The sequence below is a fragment of the Galeopterus variegatus genome, unplaced genomic scaffold, assembly GCF_000696425.1.
Source record: "Galeopterus variegatus unplaced genomic scaffold, G_variegatus-3.0.2 Scaffold516, whole genome shotgun sequence".
Classification (NCBI taxonomy): domain Eukaryota; kingdom Metazoa; phylum Chordata; class Mammalia; order Dermoptera; family Cynocephalidae; genus Galeopterus; species Galeopterus variegatus.
In genome coordinates this window covers 598,300-621,341 of record NW_007726627.1, presented here as the reverse complement: position 1 = coordinate 621,341, position 23,042 = coordinate 598,300, and the positions used below count along the sequence as shown (strand labels likewise).

The window sequence follows — 23,042 nt, the reverse complement described above, 5'->3', positions numbered from 1 at the left end:
TTGTGGCTCCTCACTGTAGAATTATCAGCCCTGACTTTATACCTACCTAATAGAGAATAGTTTACAGGGGTATCTAGCCCAAAGATCCTACAGTAATAAGGAAATTTAAAACAACACATTTTTTATGAAAAATATAAAACTACCACTTTTGCATTCTTGGTTGAATACTGCAATTTCACAATACATTGTGCACATTGAAATGCGATTTTATTTATCAAAAACATCTTTAGTAACAGTACAGCTCAAAAAAACATGAAATTACCAATATTCAGTCATTTTTGACCTTCAAAACAGCAAACTCACGTAGTTTAACCTAATACGTGTTATATGTTTCCTAATTATAAAACTATTTTTGAGGTACTTTATTTTATACAAACTCTGCTGGCAATATTAAGTTTTGCCAATATATACCTGGATAATCCTTCACAAAACAATTTCCACAAGATTCAAATATTCTTTATTTAATTGTAGTATTTATAATTACCAAATACTTATTACATTATAAGTAAAAAAGCTGATGCTAAAATAAGTTCAAATACTCTACTATATAGAAAACAAAGTTTAAAATACCTAAAAAAGCTTAAAAATACACCCTATAGGTAAAACACAGCCATTTAAAAGTATTTGATTAAAAATGAAACACTCATTATAAAGCTAGACAAGTTCAATACTTCGTTTTATAAAAAAGCATGCTGCATTGTGTCGGACAAAAAAAATCTATGATACATGTAAGCTTTCTTTGCCCACTAACTTCAATCAAAATTGCTCCCCCCACAAATAAAAATCAATGTTTGAAAAAAGCTTAAAAATACACCCTATAGGTAAAACACAGCCATTTAAAAGTATTTGATTAAAAATGAAACACTCATTGTAAAGCTAGACAAGTTCAATACTTCGTTTTATAAAAAAGCATGCTGCATTGTGTCGGACAAAAAAAATCTATGATACATGTAGCTTTCTTTGCCCACTAACTTCAATCAAAATTGCTCCCCCCACAAATAAAAATCAATGTTTGTTTGAATAACCATGCAACGAATAATACTAATGATGATACTATAAGATGGATTCATTCAATATTGTTTCTAGTAAACAGAATTATTTTCCTTCCGTAAGACAATGCATTACAAACTACATGAATCTAAAGGTAATAAATTTTTAGAGTGTAAGAACAATAAGAAAACCTGTAATGATGGGTCTCCTTTAAAAGTAACCCTAAAGTGTCTTAATGCCTTTGTTTACTGTAATACACACATACACACTCACACAAGCACAATGTGATGTGTGCTTTCTATTTTTAGAAGGTTGCAATGCCACAACATTTATGTTTAGGACGTCATCAGGAAGAAGCAGGGTCCTGAAATCCAAAGACATGCACTGCCACCTTGGCTTTAAGAAGTAAGACCAACATCTACATTACAAAAAAAAGGCACCTTACACTGAACAACAGAACCTCAAGTATGAGACGAGGTCCGTGGTATGCATTAGGAATGATCCCATTACATAAAGACTCAAAGAGTTCCAAATTCTCTGGCCAGAGCTTCCCAGCCATGAGATGGAGATAGACGAGCCACAGAAAATTGATGGTTGGTGATATATTGGGTTAAAAATCAATTGCCTGTTTTGTTTTGTTTTTACAATGATTCGAAGATTCAAAGGAGTTGAAAGGATACTTAGATAGTACTTGTTGGGCTGTCTGTAAGCTTTGATACCAGGGTTATCCTGTACACAGGTGAGACTTTCTCATGGCTGCAGCAGCTAGAGGATGACCTGGAAGAACAAATTGCATGGAACCCCCTCGACCTGTCTCTGGAATCACCCAGGAAGCCTGCCACTCACCTCATAACTTGCTATCACAAAAATTCTTTGTTTTGGGTACACATGCACATTTAGTTCCTTCAATTTCCTCTTATTTCACAATTTTTATGTGATCGTAGAGGACTCATAATGCTGTTATTGTTATTTTCATTCTTACTTCTGCATTTGTTATGCAAAGAAAATGGAGTGATTTTTTTTTTTCCAGCAAGCCTTCTAATTCACTCCAGAATGCTGTACAAATACGATCATTTTCTAAGTTCACCTCATCAACAGACAAAATCACAATAAATTCAGTTTAAAGATCCTAACTGGCTTTTGTAAAAATTCTAGAATCAGGCAACACCACATTCTATAAAACAAATGTTCCGATGAGCTGAGTGGAGGCGATTGGCTTTATAGACAGAAAAGGCCTGAAGGAAGCAGAAACAGAACAAAAAGCAGATTGGTCATTTCAGTTACTTTCCTTGTAGGGTTAGAGCAAAGCGGGGACTTCCTTATTACGCCGGCCGACTCAGGCTTCCTAGACTCTCCTGCTCTTTAAAAAGCTGGGCCATTTCAAAGTTCAGTTTGATTACGCAGCACTTAGCACAAATGACTCTATTCTGGTTTGGTCTGGTTGGCTGGGGCCTAGTGCAGGAGGCTAGTTCAAAACAATGGCCTCCCATAAACTTTGTTTAACAGTTTTAACATGAAAAAAGCTGGGAAGTACACCTCTGGAAGTGATTCTCAGCTGGGGGCATTAACCACCCCTATCCCAGGCATTTGAGAAATATGTGGAAACATAAGCTGTAGCAGTACCTGGGAGCTGCTGTCAACAGGTAATGTCTGGGGTCAGAGATTCACAGGGCAAACCCACACAATTAATGAGTGTCCTGTCCTAAATGCCTACAGTGTACCCTTTGAGAAACACTGCCTAGAGCAGATATAGCTGTACTCACCGCAGCCACCTCACCAGTCCCCGTGATGGCTGGGAGTAATTATTAGAGGGAAACCACTGAGCCACAGTTTAGAAATCCAGTTGGTGGCCCCTCTCATAAATGGTTGACATAGCTCAGAAAGCTACAGATCCTAACTTGTGTGCTAATAAGGCTGGAGTTTGCCTGCATTATTATCTCTTAGAAAGCAAGGATTCTGTCTTTTCTCCCATGCAGAACATTCTAAGAATACTTATCCAATATTAACTGTAGGTTAAGTGCAATGACTTGTTTATAATAACTATTTGTGGCAAAATAAAAAACATGCCAAATTAAATAAAATATTATGTGTAATTGGTGGTAAGTAGTACAAAAGCACAGCTAGATAGGAGGAATAATACCTAGTGTTCCCTAGCACTGTAGGGTGACTATAATTAACATCAATTTATTCTATATTTTCAATTAGCTGGAAGAGAGGATTTTGAATGTTCCCAACACAAAGAAATGATAAATGTTTGAGGTAATGGGGAAAAAAAAAATCAGTGGTTGCCAGGGTTTCAGCAGGAAAGGGAGGAAGGGGAAGATGAACAGGTGGAGCACAGAGGATTTTGGGGGCAGCAAAACTACTCTATATGATACTACGATGACGTATACATGATATTATGCACTTGGCGAAACTCATAGAACTGTACAATACAAAGAGGGAACCCTAATGTAAAATTGAGTTAATAATATATCAATATTGGTTTATAATTGTAACAAATGTACCACACTAATGTAACACATTAATAATAGAAGAAACCGTGCATGTGGTGGGGGGAGGAGCACATATGGGAACTCTCTGTACTTTCTGCTCAATTCTCTGTAAACCTAAAACTGCTATATACATAAAGTCCATTACTTGGTGGGGTTGGGGATGGGGAAAAGAAAGCAACGATTCTGTCATTTCTATCATGCAGAACATTCTAAATATGTTTATTTAATATTAACTGTAGGTGAAGTCTTATTCAAGTGCAATAACGTGTTTACAACTATTCGCGGCAAAATAAATAAATGCCAAATGAAAGAAAAGATCATGTGAAATTGGTTTTCAGTGGTAAGATGCAAACCTCCCAAACAATTGGTTTCCTCCGTCTTTCTGTTTCAATTAATTCCAACCAAAATGTTTAAATGCTTGACTCTGGTGAAGTTCTCTTAAGCATTACCTGGCTTCCTGAAGAACTTGCCCCATCACTTTGTTTTTTTCTCCTTGGTTAGCATCTTCATTTAAGTCAGTTCCACCAAAGATGATTCCAAAAGGAATTCCATGACCTACAAAAGGATGACAGTTACAAAGCAGAATTGAGCTTTGGATCCACTCCCCACCGACCCAGTCCAAACAATGATATTAAAAACTGATGTTCCCAGAACACAGGGGCTATGCTTTGTTGTTTAATTTTACCCAACTCTCCTGAAGAGCTCAACAGGTATCACTATTATGAACACAACGCTGAGATTAATCATGAGAGACACCAACTGTTGCTGTCAGGACTATTTTTCAATTAATTTGCCTTACATTTTAACAAATGAAAAAGACTGTGAGCCACCAACAACAAAGCCAAGTTTCTCATTCCTAGGAAATGGGCTAATCTAGAACTATCAAGGTTTGTGACAGAAAAAGGGCACTCCAAATTTAGCCCTGTGGTTCACTATCACCAGCAGGCACAATGCTGGCTAGAAACTAGGAGGGGGAGGGAGGGAGACACAGTCAGTCATTGACGATAGCTTCAAAGAAGGTGCAGTACAGCAGGACTGATAAATTATGGATGGCACCACTAAAGTGAGAGCCAAAAATTTCAAAATACTAAGTGTGTAAAGTGGGAGAGAATTTACAAGGGGGTCCTGCACTGGCAGAAGGCAGAAGATGAGGCTAGTCCCTGGCTTACACAATAAACATTCCATGAGCACAGATGCGTGAGGCGTCAAGCATGCTCATATCGAGTTAAAGGATGTGCTCATTAAGGGCAACTCCCCAAAAGGACTTCCAAAGTTCAATTAAAAATTTCAAGAGACTATGGCCTGCAGACCCAACAGACCAGATCTGACTTGAGTTCCCAGTAAGATTTCTCAAACAAGCTACTTCTATTGAGATTCGATACTTAGAAGGGAAGATACAGATCTTTCCTTTTACTGAACTTAAAATCGTTTTTGTCATGTGAATTAGCAGATTCTATCCTTTTCTCTCTGTCTAGGTCACTCTCACCCTAGAATTGCACTGCTAAGAATTCAGCCTCGAGATACTAAGCACAAGAGTATGGTAAGGCTGCTAGAAGTAACAAAATTTGAGAAACAAACTACATGTGCATTCATGAAGACGAGCCCTTTCTTTAGGAGCGGTGTACATGTGTGCACGTGCTCATATAGAAAGACTGACAAAATTTACTGTTAAGTGAAAACACCAAATGCATGTGTGTTGACACAATATGCATGTATAAAAATGATAAACGTATTTCTACATGCACAGAACATCTGTGAAAAGATACATAAAATACTAGCTGTTGTCACCTCTGGAGAAAAGACCCTGGAAGACTAAAGATCTGGGATTGGAGTGAGACTTACTTTTCACTCTATAACATTTTATATTGTTTGAAATCCTTACTATGGACTTATGCAAACTTTCACAAAAATGTAGACAGACACAGAAAAGCCAGTACAGATGACTTGCCACGAGCAATAGGTTTAGGCTTTTGGAGATGTTGGGATAGGGTAAATGATTTCACATGTGAGAAGGACATGAAGCTTTGGGAACCAGAAGGAGGTCTGTGGTAGGCAGAATAACTGCACCCAAAGATGTCCATATCCTAATTCCCAGAGCCCATAAATATGTTATTGGGAAGGGAAATTAAGGTAGCTGATAGAATTGAGGTTGCTAATCAACTAGCCTTAAAATGGAGGAGATTATCCTAGATTATCCAGGTGGGCCCAATTTAATCACAAGGGAAACTACAAGTCAAAGAGGAAGGCAGGAGAGTCAATGTCAGAGAGATACAGTGTGACAAAGACTTCACCAGTAACTGGTGGCCTTGAAGACATAGGAAGGGACCATGAGCCAAGGAATATGGGTGTCCCTAGAAGATGGAAAAGACAAGAGAACAGATTCTCCCCAAGAGCCTCCAAAAAGGAACACAGTCCTGTTGACACCTTAATTTCAGCCTAGGAGACCCATTTCTGTTTTTTGACCTCCAGAACTACAGAACAACAAATTTCTGATGTTTTATACCATTGGGTTTGTGGCAAATTGTTACAGAAGCAATAGGAAATTAATACATCCTATTATCACAAAGGAAAGTTTCCCTAATAAAAACTACTACTGAATGAGGCTAAGGAAAATAGCAGAAAAGTCTTTCTCAGGAAAATATCAAAGAGAGAAAAACAGATACCTAAAAAAATATACATTAAGTAACAAAGAAGCTGTTTAAAAGGTATGACCACATTTAATAATTGAGATGATCAGCCTTTCTTACTCAATAAGCCACTTAACAATAATTCAAATCTAATTTAGCAGGGAAAGCTCAGGACTTTGACTCCACACAGCCCTGGGTTAGAATTACGCTTCTTCGCCTGAAAGATGTATGACTTTGGACAAGTTACTCAGTTTTTCTGAACCCCAGCCATCTCATCTGTGAAATGGAGATAATATTAATTAGCTGACTGATTGGTGAGAATAAATGACAGACTATATTTAACATAACTGGTACAAAGCAGATCCCATAACTGATAGCCAGATTCACAATGTTTTATACTAAAGTTTTAAATACATAAGAAATTTTTTGAATTAAATAGAAGAATGGAATTTAGGCTGTATTACTTACTTCTGTATTTACTTGATGCCCATTCTATTGTTAAGAAAACAAAGCTTTAAGTAAGTAGCATGTTAGCCTGAATAGCAAAAGACTTTTATAAATTCACCCATAATTGCGACTAAAAACTTTTAGAAGTCCTCTGTTGTAGCATAATGCATAGAAAATATACTTGAAAATTCTTTTTTTATTATTGTATATGTTTATGATGTACACATGATGTTTTGAAACACCTATTCATTGTGGAATGGCTAAATTAAGTTAGTTAACATAAGCATTATTTCACATGTTTATTTGTAGTAAGAACAGGTAAATCTACTCTCAGCAATTTTCGAGTATGCAATAAATTGTTTTTAACTATAGTTACCGTGTTGTGCAATAGATCAAGGACTTATTTCTCCTGTCCAGCATCTCCCCAACATCCTTGACCAACGTCTCCCCTACCTCCCTCCCACCCCAGCCCCTGGTAACCACCATTCTCCTCTCTACTTCTATGAATCTGACATTTTAGATTCCACATATGAGGCTATTTCAAAAAGTTCGTGAAAAAATAGAATTAAAACATAATGTAAATCTTTCCATGAACTTTTTGAAGACCCTTGTGTAAGTGAGATCATGCAGTTACTTATCTTTCTGTGTCTGGCTCGTTTCATTCAATGTCCTCCAGACTCATCCATGTTGTTGCAAATGGCAGAGTCCCGTCTTTTTTAAGTCTGGATAATATTCTATTACACATATATACACTACTTTTTCTTTATCCTTTCATCTGTCAATGGACGCAGTTGATTGCATGTCATGTTTATCGTAAATAGTGCTGCGATAAACATGGAGTACAAATATCTCTTCAACATCCTGATTTCATTTCCTTTGGAGGATATATATCCAGAAGAGGGATTGCTGGATTATACAGTAGTTCTATTTTTAATTTTTGAGGATATATTTGAAAACTCTTATGCACCCTTCAAAACTCTATTCAGTCATGCCCTCCTCTCAGAAATCTTCTCTCAGTCCCTCAGAGTAAATCCTTCCCTTTCTGTGCCACGTCTTGTATCATAAGGTTTTAGGTTTTATTTGTAGACTGGAAGACCCTCTTATTTATTTCTTTACCTCTTGCTCCTAATATGATGTCTGCTACAAGTTAAGTCCTTAAGTAGCATTCATTGAAATGAACTGAGCCCGAAAAGTGGTATACAAACTATTTTCCAAGTGGGTTTACTCAAAGCCACCCATGTGATGGTCTTATTTCATAAATCAGTTTTTGTGCTGAAGATGTCACCCCAGTAGCTTGCTGAGAGAAAAAAAAAAATCGCAATTTCCTAAACTTGGCTTCTTCATCAGCCACCTGATCCTATCTGCTTCCTTATTAGGTCCAAGCCTAAAGCATATTCTCAACAAAAAACAAAGGAAGGGCTTCATTAAGACACTCTCAGCCAGCATCAAATTAATTGTCAAGTTTTCTCTTGTATGCCGTTTAGGGCACATAAAAGACAGTCTAGAAAGCACACTGCATGGGAGCAGGAATCTATTATACCTTAGATAAAGCTAGCTATAAATTTCTGTTCTTACACGTGTACACTTGAAAGACTGATTGGTATATACATCAAAATCTTATATAGACATGCTCAAGAGGGAGAAACAAATACAATGTGTTACTTCAAAGTTTATATAGTAATTGGTTCATAACTTAAAGCATGAAAATTGATATTGTCTTTAAAAATACCTGAATTAGGCTGACCAGTTAGCTCAGTTGGTTAGGACACAGCTTTGTAACACCAAGGTCATGGGTTTGGATCCCTGTATCAGCCAGCCACCAAAAAAATAAAATAAATAAAAACGCCTGAATTATACCTGTAATATATCTATACCATGTACTAGTGTTGTTAATGTGCTATTTCCCATTATTTGCATATTCTTCTTAGCAATTTTATTTACTTAATTATTTGTTCAGCAAATAGTGATTTCAAAACAGAAAAGTGAACTTCCTCTTGTCCAAGTTGTTAAGGCTTTGTTTAGATGTATTTTATATACACAGTCATAAATGTGGCTGGTTATTACTTGGCAATATGTATCAAGAGCTTTAAAACTGCATATACACCTTAATCCTGCAATGCTATTTCTAGCAAATCTTAAAAAAAAAAATGGGCTCCAAAGGTTTATGTAAAAGTCTGTTCATTACAACACTGTTTATAACTGAGGGACAAAAATGGAAATAAGCTGTAACCATTCATAACAATGCTGAAGCAGACCATTCAGTGACAGAGGAAATGTTGGGTGAGAATAGGTTACTACACTATGAGTATAGTATGATTGCAATTTAAAAAATACACATACAAACTGCAGAGAGAGGAAGAGACACGGCAACATCTCTGCAGGTAAAGCATTTCACACAGTGCTTAGCACCAAGTAAACAGTCCACAAGTATTAAAAGAAGTTGCAAGTTTACATTGTAAGACTCTTATCTTTTTTGCAAACTTAATGTTGAATAAAAATATAAAACAAATAAAACCAAACACGCTTAAACAAACAGTGGTCATCTCTGGGTGGTAAAACTGCAGGTGCCATATTTTCTTCCTTGTATTTTTAAGCAGTTTCCAAATCATCTACTAATGTAATTTTTAAAATCAATAAATGCTATATATTTTAAAAAACAGCTTAATCAATAGAAAACTGCCTAAAAACTTATGGTGCATCCATAGAATGAAATACTACACAGCCAGTTAATAACAGCATAGGGCTGCTCAATGCATATAACTGGTTTAGAAAAAGCTCTTTATTGTAGTGTTTAGTGAAAACCTCAGTGTGCATGGTGATAGCTCTTCTTACTGAAAATATTTATAATGCTTTTTACACGTTATACTACTCAGAGAAAGTCTGACTTTCAAAAAGGTAACCCTTAGGAAGAAACGTTATTTAATTTCCATATTAAACAATTCCAAAATTGTTTATTTCCAACAATTAGAAATAAACAAACAAATAAAAGTTTAACTAAATTTACTAAGACATGCTGCTTCAGTTCTCAATATTAGATTGAGCAATACAATTGATTTTTCCCCATGCAACAGGTTTGTTTTGAAGAGAGTGTGTGGGTTTACTCAAAGCCACCCATGTGATGGTCTTATTTCATAAACCAGTGTTTGCTCTGAAGATGTCACCCCAGTAGAAAACCTAACTCCAGATGACCTTGCGTTTATTTGAAGCAGAGGTCAAGAATGGTAAAATTGAGAAGAACTGAAGTTTCAAGAAAGAAAAAAACCAAAAAAACCCCAGCAATTTGTCTAGAGTGAGAGGAAATAGGTTCTTGCCAATCTGTTAGTGGGACATAAACTGAAATAACCCTTCTGTATGGCAATTTGTCGTGCCAATCAAAGTAAAAAAATACACAGCCCTTTGGCCTACAGATTTACCTAGGAACGTACCCTACTAATATTCTCACACAAGGAGGTTAAGAAATATAATCAAAGGTACTGCAGCACTGCTTGGAACAGCACACAAAAAGAGAATTTTAATAAGTATGGTGCATTCGTACAGTGGAATATCATGCTGCTACTAAAACGAATAAGGCAGATATAGCTTTGCAAATTTGGAAAGCTCTGTAAGGTATGTAATTAAATATGTAGAATAATCACACTTGTGGGAATAAAACATTTCATGGGTGTATGAAAAACATTTTTAAAAATAACAGATAAAATTTTACAGACAGCAATACAACTGATAATCAACAGAATCATGGAACTTAGTGCTGAAGCCTAGTGACTGCAGAAGAGAGTTACAGAAATCACTGATGACCTTTTAAAAGTTCCTGCTGAGCTATGGGAGGGTATGAATTTTATCTTGGCCTCTATGAGAAAAGTTAAACTCTATGCTTGTGTAGGATAAACCTCAGGCACTATTTGTGTACCACTATATTTACAACAGAATCCCAAGCCATAGACAAGGGGTCTTCAAAAAGTTCATGAAGTTTTTTGGCCAGCTGCCAAAAATAAAAAGGAAAAAGGAAAAGTTGATGTAAAGAGTTGTATTATCTTTTAATACAAATTTTCCACAAACTTTTTGAAGTAACCTCGTGCTTGTTCAGCAAAAAATAACTCTCTGAAGGTAATAATTTCAGAAATGTTATCTCCGTTTATAGAAAACAGTTTGAATATTTCAGGCAGGGTCACAAAAATATGGAAGTACAGATACACCCTTCCAAGTTCATATGCTAAGATGTCTGCACAAGGACATTCACTGAAATGTTTAGAGAAAATTAAAGAAAACTTACATGTCTATTAATTGAAGACGTTAAATTATGGCACTTCCATACAATGGATGAAGTAAATCTCTATATATGCTACTACAGAAAAGGAGTTCCCAGATGTGTTAAGTGGCAAATAGCAAGATGCTGAAAATATATAATATGCTCCTATTTATGTTTTTTAAGGCAAGGGGAGGAGGCCTATACAAATATGTGCAAGGGTATACATGAAAGCCAATCTCCAAGATGGTCACCTCCTCTTACACACACTCCATGTGGTCCACTCCCACACTGACCAGTGCCGACCTACATAACCCATAGGATATTGTGCAATCCATGTGGCATGACTTCTGAGGCTGGGTCATAAAAGATAAAGCAATTTCTAATTAGCTCTCTCTTGAACTGTTCTCTCTGGGAGAAGCTGACCACCATGTCATGAGGACACTCAAGCAACTGTGGAGAGGCCCATGTGGTGAGGAACCGAGGCCTCCTGCCAACAGCTGTGTGAGTGTCCAGCACGGATGGGACTCATCCAGTACTGGTCAAGCCACCAGATGACATAGCAGCCCCAGCCATCAGGTTGACTGCAGCTTCATGAGAGACTTGGACATAGATCACCCAGCTAAACTGCTTCTGATTGCCTTCTCAATTCCCACAGGAACTATTAGATGATAAATGTATTGCTATAAGCAACTAAGTTTGGGGGCAATTTGTTGTGCTAAAATAGATAATACAGTGTGAGAGTTCTTCAAAAACTTCATAGAAAGATTTGTATTACCTTTTCATTCTATTTCTCCATGAACTTTTAAAAATACCCTTGTATATATAACATAATATATTTCTGGGAAAATACACACAACAGAATAATAACTGTGGTTGCTCAGGGGATGAGAAATGAGACAGTGAGGTTAGAAGGTGGGAGGAAGATTTACTTTTTATACTTCACCATCTAGTTGCACTTCATTCCATGCTGGGGGAATTTTTTACCATATGCATGTCTTACTTTAGTTTAAAAAACAGAAAGAAAAAAAAAAGCACATAATTGAATGTGCCCATATAGGATAGAGAGTCCTAAGAGGCCTGAAATTCCTACGGTGCAGGAGGCAGGAGAGCAGGAGCTTAAATGAGGTTCAGTACAGCATGGAGAAATGAAAAGTCACCTTTAGCAATGAAACTTCTGAACATTTCAGAAGCTTGACACATTTTGCTGACTAAGATTTGATCCTAGTGTGATGATGACATGCTATCTCCTGGAATGTTACTGCACAAATGATACCACTGCTGTGTCATTTAATTCACTCATTGCTTGACTACCACAAAAATATCTGTCTTGACTTTACTTGTTGGCTGCTGTGCTCTCACTGAACTCAAATGGGCCTTGGGAGTGCTATATATATATATGTATATTTATCTACAAACTATAAATGAGGCTGAGAATAAAATAAGAGAAAATAAGAACCATATGCACATCCCTTCAGTGTCCGAAGAAGTTGTTTATAGAAGGCCCCCCAAGGATTAATTTTCTAAGAGAACGTGTTGTTGTTTGACCTGTGTTAATTTACTATTAATTAGGAGCTCTTACACTCTGTGAAGTTACATTAAGTAATTTGTAGCTTTGTCTCCAGTACAAATGCAAATCATTTCTGTCCAGTAGAAAAGTTAGCCCCACAGCTTATGTATGGTTCATTGCCCTGTTGGATGTTAATCAGTTTCGTAGCTAACCTAACAATCTTATTCTGACATTCTCTATTAAATTGCCTATTTAAACCCCAGTTGCTCAAATGTTCTTTAAACCAGCTTTAGCATCTTGTAAGTTTCCTCGTTAATTAATGGGTTGAATAAAATTTTCCACAAATGCTCATTTCATATTTGTGAAAGAGTCCTAATTTTAACTTTTGAAAATTAGACTTCAATATAGGAAATATGCACTGAAAAAATTCAGAATAATACCCTTAATAAAGTAACAACAGCTTCAATATACATCCATTCTCAAATGGCTTAGTTGTATCATTTGAGAAAATTACTCAGTAGAAAAACAAACCAAAGAGATTACTGTGTCCCTTCCATTTTTGAATCAAATAAACAGGAGACACTGTTTCATGGACTACTTGACATTGTAAGTGCTTCTGTTTTTCAGGAGTTCTAGTGTGTTACTTTTGAAAAGAAAGAGGGTTACCTTGCAAAAGTCTGCCTCCTCTATAGAGATGTAGAGCCAGAGCGGCCTCCAAGTTCTCTGCTGTGATGAGGTCTGCGACTTCTGATGGGCTTCCAAAGTCAAAGGCATCTTTCAGAATGCACACGTGTCCTGCAGCTTCTAGATGGCTCCTAAACCAAAAAACACAAACGGAGAATGGAAAAGGGGAGGGATGACATTAATATGCCATAGTTTGCTGCTACGATTCAGACTTTAAATCAGCGCCACTAATACTTATTTACTGAATTTCCCTTTAGAGGCAATCTGCCTTAAAATACGGGACAAGGCTCATAGTCAATGACAATATCCATTCATCCACGAGTCTCACATACCCAAGACTGTGGATGGTACCATGGCCTGGGAGTGAAGGCTCATTCAGGATGGCCTGGCAGCCATGAGATTCAGGCAAACACTGCCAATTTTCAGTGCATTTGCTTTATCGGAAAATTCCTTCTCTATTCCCATGATTCCACATTTTTTCCTGTCCCTTAAATATGAATGATACACAAAGTTTATTTTTATTCCTCTATTACTTTATTCCTAAAAAAAAACTTCGAAAGTCACCTATTATCATAGCTTCAAAATATCGCATGGCTTTTCTATTCTACCTCCCAAACATCTTTTAAACACGTCTCTTCTCTTTCTCCTCAGTGCAATTCCTGGTAACAAAAATCTAAAACACAAATCTGATAAACAAATATGAAACTTTCTGAATGGCAACAATAGCATGAATAAAATCAAAAGACAAATGAGAAATTTTAAAAGAAAACCTATTTGCAACACTTACTAGTTTGCTTAATATGTAAAGAGCTCTCATAAGAGAGCTCAATAAGAAAAAAAAAAAAAAAAGACTAATAAGCCCAATAAAAAAATAGGGATGGGCATAAAATTGCAGCTTATAGAAAAAGAAATGACTGGACTTTTTTTTTTACCGAAAGATGAATGGTAAGGGGACCTTAACCCTTGACTTGTTGTTGTCAGCACTATGCTCACCCAGTAAGCTAACCAGCCATCCCTATATGGGATCCGAACCCATGGCCTTGGTGTTATCAGCACCACACTCTGCTGAGTGAGCCACGGGCCGGCCCTGAAATAACTGGACTTTTAAATAAAGGAAATGATGCTCAACTTCAGTCATCTTTTTTTCACTTAGAATATCCGTAAAGGTTGAAAAATTTGCCTGAGGCTTTATGAAATAAACACTCCTATACATTATTTGTATGAGGGTAGATTGGCACAACCTCTTTGGTATGCAGTGCAACAACAACCAGCAAATTTAAAATGTACATACTCTATGACCATATAGCTCCACTTCTAGGAACTTACTACAAAGATATGCTTACTATATGTGCAAAAACATGCACCCAAGAATAGGCACTGCAGCTGTGTTTCAAGTTGCAAAAAGACTAAAAACCACCTCAACATTCATGTATAGGGGCACTGGTTCTATTATGGTACATCCATGCAGCAGGCTCTTCTGCCATTCAAAGAACACAGTAGATCATTATGAAGTAATTTACAATGAACTCCAAGATATATTATAAATGAAAAGAGAACAAAGTGAAGAATACTTTGTGTATATACACTGTATGTGCACAGAATATTTCTAGAGGGATACATAAGAAATAGATAGCGATGATTATGTCTAAAGAGGAGAACCAGGGACTAAGATGGGAAGGAGACTGTCTTCTTACCACACACCCTTTTGTTATTATTGAATTTTTTTTTTACCATGTGCATGTATTATCTTGTATAATTGTTTGAGGTGTGTGTGTGTGTGTGTGTGCGCATATATACATATAACAGGTCTCTGCCTTGATTAAAATCCTCAAACAGCTCACTGTAACCAGTTTGACTGTAACTTACATGAGAATGGGGCCCACCCCTATCTTGCTCAAAGAATAAACAAATGGCTGAATGTGTCTCTGGGATAAAGTCTAAACGTCTTAGTCTAGCACACGGTATTCCCTGTGTGTCTATCTGCCCCACTCCTACCATCCTAACTCCAGTCCTGCCCTTCCGCCTTCTTGAGACTCTATGCCTGTGATATGACACTTCCTCAGGCCAGCTCCTGTCAGAGAACTCTCCTGACAGCCCCTGACCCCACCACACCACAGTCCTTCTCAACACTTCCATCACTTCTGAGCCTACCTCTATTCTAATCCCTCCGTACCACGCTCATGTGAACGATGGAGTCACATCTTACTTAGGGCTTTGGTTACAAAATCAGCACATAGGTGAAAATAAAGAACACTTAAAATTACCATTGAAATTCCCTTAAATCATCCAGACAGTATGAAGTTCAAGTCCAAAATAGCTTTTTCTGTTTCTTTCTTTCTTTCTTTCTTTCTTTTTTAACTCCGGCAATGAAATAGTTATTTCTTCAGCCAAACACGAGATAAATTAGCTGGCTTGTATTTAGGGGCAATATTGTACAAAATCATGAGGCAAGAATAGAAAAAAGAGGAGGAGGGAGACAAGCAGAGGGGAAGAAGGGGGAGGGAAAAGAGATCTAGTATCCTTAAGCCCTGCGATCATAAAATAATCAAGTCACTTGCACTGTGGGAGTCATGTGGAAACAAAGTTTCTCGAAAGAAACATTAGATTCAAATCTTCAAATTCACATCCACTCTGGGGTTTATGGTGACATTCATCTTCTGTACTAATATATGAATGATAATTTTCTCTCTCTTTTTGTTTCCTTTTTGTGATGCAAATTAAATACACAATGTTGCAACATCACTGTGCAAGTAAAGAAAAACTAAGGTCTTGGGACTTCAGTTGGTTTATCCTCTTGGAGCACATTGCATATATCTCAATCTTAACCATTTCACTGTTAATTTTGATACAGTCATTGCTAGTCAATAGCACCACCCCTCTCCCCCCAAACTCAGCATCCTTTGGATATGCTGATGACATCTGACAAACAGCACCAGGAAAGAAGCCTGTAGGCAGTCTACCTACTGGCTCACTTCAGCCTAAAAAAATATATCGTACAAAAATAAGAATTCAGCATGCTTCTGAGCACAAGTGAATAATTGCTATTCCATCTTCTTAAAGCTCTAAGAAATTGAGAAACAACAACAACAACAAAAAACAACAGTGTTGATAAATGGAAAAGAAAGGGTTTGAATTCTACTTAGAGAATCCATTCATGAGAAATGTATGACTTATGCAGAATCAGCACAGCGGAGCATATGAAATGGAGGTGGTAGGTATAGATAATGGCTTACTCTTGATCTATTAAGCATATTTTCAAATGGCATTTGGACACTGTTTTAGTCCATTTTGTGTTGCTATAACAGAATACCTGAGACTGGGTAATTTATAAAGAAGAGAGGTTTATTTGGCTTACGATTCTGGGACAGCTGCATCTGGCGTGGGCCTCAGGCTGCTTCTACTCATGGCGGAAAGTGGCAGGCAGCCAGTCCTATAAACTACCAGCTCTCAAGGGAACTAATAGAGCGAGATCTCTCTCAGGACCCCCGCCCCCAGGGAGAGCATTAATCCATTCATGAGGGATCCACCCCATGACTCAATCAGTTTCCAACACGGCCCACATTGGAGATCAAATTTCCACATGAGTTTTGGCAGGGACAACACATCCAAACTCCATCAGACACTAACTTTATGATCTCATAAATATTCTAAATAATTTTTTTAATCTTAATTCTCTATGGACTAAAATTTCACCCTCATTTTTAGTTGACTTGTAACACATTTAAATCACTCTATCCTTATTCCTTCCATCAAGTAATAATTCAATTCAACTAATAAATTCACTGAGCACCTATTATGCCCAAAGAACTCTAATCTATTTGACTTTTTTTTTTAAAAAAAAAGGCTTATTTGAGAAAGAAAGCATCACCAGTAAAGTAAGACACTTTGAGCATATACCTAGCAGTTCTAGGAAAAGAAGAACTCCATTTGTGCATCCCTGAATCAAGATTTCATGGTAGGACCTGCCTCCGCCAGGCTGACAGCCATCCTCTCTCACTGGAGGTTGATCATTTCTGTGTTTAACTTATGAGGATTTTCATAGACTACAATGTCTGGGTTAGAAAAAAAAAAAAGGTAGCAAGAGCAAATCAAGTAGGGCAGGCAACAACAACTGCATTCCATTCCATATTCATGGACCCCTGCATGATCCTGAGATGGGAGATAGGAATCTGATATTCCTCTGGCCAGGCCAGCCCATGAGCCTCTCAGTGACTGCCTAGCAGGACCTGTGCTTCGCATCACACCTGCTGGTGAGACTGCAAGCCCCTGCATGATCCTGAGATGGGAGATAGGAATCTGATATTCCTCTGGCCAGGCCAGCCCATGGGCCTCTCAGTGACTGCCTAGCAGGACCTGTGCTTCGCATCACACCTGCTGGTGAGACTGCAACCTCATCTGTAGCTCACCTGAAGAAACAGTAATCTGTAGTTTCATCAATGAGAAAAAAGCTGCTTGTGTTGGACTGTAAAATGTTACTCTCTGAACAATATGTCAAGAATATGCGATATATAAAGGAAATAATGCTGGTCTTGGAATGAAAAGATAAAGTCTTTGAGTAAACACACAAATTCACAAGTCCGTTTAGAGTGGTAAACTGGAAAGAAGGCAACCCCCTTACTCTTTCTGTAAATTAAGTGAGATGACAGCAACCCATTTGCACAATATTGGTGTCACCTCGGATGTTATCTCTGTAAATGTGTTACATAAATTGTAAAATGTATATGCTTTTTTATGGGATTCTGGCCCTCAAGAGATGACTGCTATGAGATCACTTTTTTTAAAGAATGCAAAAATATAATGACTTGTAAGGCAAAGGATTAAATCAGGAAGTGCCTGGAACACAGATGCCCACTGAGATCAGGCTAATGAAGAAAATGAATTGAGGAGGGCTAGGGATGAGGGAAAGCCATAAGACACCATGAGTGGGCTGGCTGGTTGGCTCAGACGGTTACAGTGCAGTGTTATAAGACACCATAAGCTCCACACCAAGCTGGAGAGGAAGCCCCACCTACAGGGGTTGGGCCCTAATCAAGTAAAATAAAGACACATGTGGCAACCAAGCACTTGAAATGCACCCAGTGTAAACAGAGGTATGCTAAGTATAAAATACACATACAGCTTGTTAATACATGCATATTTATATTTATACATATATAAGCTATATTTTAAAAATATAATTATAATATAGATTTATATTTTATTTCTAGATAGGCTGAAATCATAATATTCGGATATACTGAATTACAGAGAATACATTATCAAAATTGATTTTATCTGTTTCCTTTCTCTTTGTCTAATGTGATTCCTAGAAAATTGAAGATGACCTGTGCGGTTCACGTTATGTTTCCACTGGGTTGCACCAGGCCAGACTCCATTCAGCTCCCGGTGGTGGGTCTCACACAGATGCCCTCCTCCCTGCTGCCAAGGCCAGTTTACCAAGAGAATCTGGGATTTTATTTCCTATGAGAATCTTCCCAATGGTATTTCTCGCTCCTTCAATGTTATCAATACATGTTATTCCCCTAAATCTTCCAAAGCTCACAGAGGTCTGCTTTCCCATTTCGTTTATTCGTAAGAAGGAACACAGCTTTTTGGGCTAGAGTGGGTTGGCCCCCCAGCATCCATTCCCACATTCCTTCTTCCTAATGCCTTGATGTCCCTTGTCACTTATGTGAATAGGAAGGACCCCACCCCCAGATCAGGGGTGCTCCTGCTGGCTGATGCCAATCAGAACATCTACCTTCCCACTCATCCACTTCCCCATGCTCAATTCTGAGATCTCAGGTCATATTTTCAGAGACTCAGACTCACTGGTTCTTGCTGGGCCTGAACTGGGGTGTAGGAAGCCGTGGGAGGTGCTGGCAAGCAGAGCCTGCCAGAAATCGGAAATGGACCCAAGATATAGGGAGAAATGGATTCTTGTCCACATCATCTTGGCTGCAAAATCAAGCCTGAAGGAGGCCCCACCTCTAGACTTCTTAACAGCATTAGCCACTCAATTCCCTTCATTGTCTAAGCCAATTTGGGTTGGGTTTTCAATCCAACTAAGTTTTCAATTCAATCCATTTCCTTGAGGCTGACAATCTCTAACCTATACCACAGCAGTAGCTTATAGCCTTCATTGTCCGAGTATATCAAACCTGGTTGTGACATCGGGCTTATTCGTAAATCCATCACAGTCTCTGACCACAGCTCACATTTCCACTCCAGGCTGGCTCAGTCCCTTCCACTACAGCAGTCCTTTTCCTTCGTCCGGACTTCCAGACCATTTACCTCCACCGCCTCTGACAGGCAGCCCCTCCTACCTTTTCTCCCAATTCTGATAAGGTTCCATGCTCAATTAGTTTCTTGTCAATACCATAAACTCTCTTCTCCCCCAAGCTTTTTGTAGCTCCACATGCAATGCCACGGGGAAACCCCAACCCTTGGCTTTCTCCGTGACTGCACCCAGGCATTGAAAACCAGCTGGGAAAACCGTGAGGTGGACTGAGAGCAATAGACTGTGGATCTCTTCATTGCCTGTTCTCTCACTCTGCATAGATGCCTGCTGTATGCCCAGCACCATCTGAGGGGCTGGGTTGGTAAGGGACAAAACAGACACAAATCCCTGCCCACACAGAGCTGACTTTCTGGAGCAGAGAGAAGGTCAATAAGCCAGATATGAACTAATATCTACTCTGGTCAGATGGGGGTAAGTGCTCAAGGGGGTGGGGGTAGAGGAGGAAAGTGGAGGTCTCAGTAAGTAAGACGGTGACATTTGAATAAAAATCCGAAGGCACTGAGGGAGTGAGTCATGTGGATACTGAAAGGAAAACATGTGGAATCTGACAAAGTTGAACTTACAGAAGAGGAGTAGCATAGTGGTTACCAGAGGCTGGGGGATGGGAGGTGGGGACATGTTGACCAAAGGGTACAAATTGTCAGACTATAGGAATCCATTTCCGAGATCTATTGTACAACATGGTGGCCACAATCAATAATAATGTATTAGACATTTCAAAACTGCAAAAAGAATAGATTTTAAATGTTTCACTACAGAAAAAAATAGGTATGTGAGGTGATGGATATGTTAATTAGCTTGATATCATCATTCCACATTGTATACCTACATCAAAGCATCACACACACACCCATAAATATATGCAGTTATCAGTTGTCAATTAAAAATAAAAATGTAAACAAAAAATAAGTAAATTCAAATAAACAGAAAAGAACACTGTCAGAGGGAAGTGCGGATGCAAAGAGCCTGAGACAAGACCATGCTTGGGTTTTGGAAGAACGGGGGTTGGGGAATGGGGGGTGGTGATCAAGGCAGTAGCTGGGCGGGCGATGTCAAAGGCGGGGGCAAAGGGAGAGGGCAATAGCGTCCACAGAGCACGGCAGAGCCTCGCGGGAACTTGTGTGTATTGGGGTGATAAGCAGAGAAGAGACTGATCTAGCTTAGCCTTTCAACAGCATCAGGCTGACCGCTGGGTTAACAATGAAGGGGCTGAAGGTGGAAGCTCGGAAGCAAGGTTAGAGGCTCTCGCAGTAACCCAGGGAGGGCTGATGGTGTTCACACCTGTCCTCTCCTCCAGCCTCTGCGGTCCTCACCCGTCCTACCATTACCAGCGCATTGCCCTGCCTCCTCCTTCAGAGAGGCAGTCACGGCTGCAAGACAGGGAGGCCCCTAAGTCCCCACCACCAAGCCCACCCCTCCTGCACCTGCGAAGGCGGATGTACGGTACAGCAGATCTCTAACCTATACCACAGCAGTAGCTTATAGCCTTCATTGTCCGAGTATATCAAACCTGGTTGTGACATCGGGCTTATTCGTAAATCCATCACAGTCTCTGACCACAGCTCACATTTCCACTCCAGGCTGGCTCAGTCCCTTCCACTACAGCAGTCCTTTTCCTTCGTCCGGACTTCCAGACCATTTACCTCCACAGCGGCCACGCCCCTCCAGCATCGGTCACGCCCCTTCGGCTGCCCCTCTCCACTTCTTCAGAGCTACCTGTCCAGCGCACCTGCATCTTTTTCGGATTCCTCTTCCCTCTTCCCCTTATGGCAGCATCGAATACGCTCAAACGTCAGCAACCAGCTTCCTCCCACTGTTAGCCTCTGCTCTCTCCCTCTCCCGTCCCGCAGGACTTCCAGAAAGGTCCTATGCCTTTTCCATCTCCTTTCCTCATTCTCGATCTCTTCCAGCTTCCACCCGCTACCGCTCCTCCCAGCTCCCCGACAGGACCGACCTCATCAGCAATATGACATCCCCAAACATCGCTCCGGATTGAAACACTCCTTTTTTGACTTGCTGGGACCATCTGCCTTATCGTCCTATCTCCCTTCTAATCGCGTTCTCTCCCCAGTTCGCCCTGTCCCCAGTTGACTGTGCTTGTGTGGGTTTATTTCTGGGCTCTTTATTCTGTTCCATTAATCTATTTTTCTGTTCTTTTGCCAATGCCAGACTATCTTGATTACTGTAGCTTTGCAGTAAACCTTGAAGTCGGTTATTGCCAATACTGACTTTGTTCTTCTTCAGTATTGTGTTGGCTCTTCTGGGTCTTTTGCCTTTTTCAGATGAACTTTAGAATCAGTTTGTCAATATTCATACAATAACTTGGAATTTTGAGTGACACTGCATTGCATCTATAAATCAAGTTTGGATGTACTGATATATTGACAATACTTTGTCAAGTACGAACAAGGAATATTTCTCCATTTGTTTAGTTTTTCTTTGATAACTTTCATCAGAGCTTCGTAATTTTCCTCGTATAGATATTGTACGTATTTTGCTAGGTTTATACCTACGTTCTTTATTTTGAGGTGATGCTAATGTTCATGATAATGTGTCTGTAGTTTCAGATTCCATTTGTTTATTGCTGGGATATAGGAAAGTGATTGACTTATATATTAACCTGATATCCTGCAACCTTTCTATAACTACTTACTAGCTCCAGGAAATTTTTTGTTTGTTTTAGTTTTGTTTTGTTTTTTGTCAATTCTTTTAGATTTTCTACATAGAAAAACTTGTCTTCAGTCAACAAAGACAGTTTTATTTCTTTCCTCCCAATATGTATAACATTTTTCTTCCTTTTCTTTTATTGCATTAGCTAGGATTTCCTGTACAGTGTTGAACAGGAGTGGACAGCAGGAACATCCTTGCCTTGTTCTCAGTCTTATGAGGAAAGCATCTTATTTTTCACCATTAAGGATAATGTTAGCTGTAATTTTTTTGGTAGGTGTTCTTTATCAAGTTGAGGAAGTTTCCCTCTATGTCCAGTTTGATGAAAGTTTTTAACATGAAAGTTTTTAATATGTCAAATGGTTTTTCTTCAGCTAAAGATGTGATCATATGATTTTCTTTTTTAGCCTATTGATATGATAGCTTAATATAAATTGATTTTCAAATGTTGAATCAGTGTTGTATATCTGAGATAAATTCCACTTGATCATGTTATAAAATTCTTTGTATGCACTGTCAGATTCAATATGCTAATATTTTGTTGAAAATTTTTGCATCCACATTAATGAGAGATATTCGTTTGCAGATTTCCTTTATGCTATGTCTTTATTCTTTTGATATTAATGTAATGCTGGCCTCATAGAATGGGTTAGGAAGCATTCTCTCTCTATTTTAGTTATGAAGGCTGGGGAGTCCACAGTCCAGGGGGCACAGATGATGAGGGCCTTCTTCTTGGTGGTAGCTCTGTACAGAGTCCTGTGGTGACACTGGCAAAGCAGGGTATCACATGGTGAGGATGGCAATAGCTCTCCTTATAAAGCCACCAGTCCACACCCATGATGACCCATTACTCCATGAACAGATTAAGCGATTCATGAGAGCATAGTCTTCATGATTCAAACACCTCTTTTTTTTTTTTTTTTGTCTTTTTGTCTTTTTTCTGTGTCCGGCAACGGATCGCAACCCTCAGTGTTGCCCCCGTACCGGACCGGGGACCGGCAATGGGATCGCAAGCCTCGGTGTTGCTCCCGCGCCTCGCTCAGCCAGTGAGCGGGAACCGGTCTGTACGTGGGATCCGAACCCTCGGACGGGAGCGCCG

The 23,042-nt window shown here is 38.9% G+C and overlaps 1 protein-coding gene across 1 annotated transcript in view; it reads right to left on the bottom strand.

Moving 5' to 3' along the window:
- Window positions 1-23,042, bottom strand: part of GLT1D1 (glycosyltransferase 1 domain containing 1) — a 34,337-nt gene that overhangs the window by 5,476 nt on the left and 5,819 nt on the right. The window contains exons 2-3 of the mRNA XM_008569603.1: window positions 12,979-13,127; window positions 3,935-4,040 (exon numbers count right to left, since the gene is read on the bottom strand). Coding sequence (XP_008567825.1) covers window positions 3,935-4,040; window positions 12,979-13,127 — 255 coding nt within the window. The remainder of the gene's footprint in view (window positions 1-3,934; window positions 4,041-12,978; window positions 13,128-23,042) is intronic.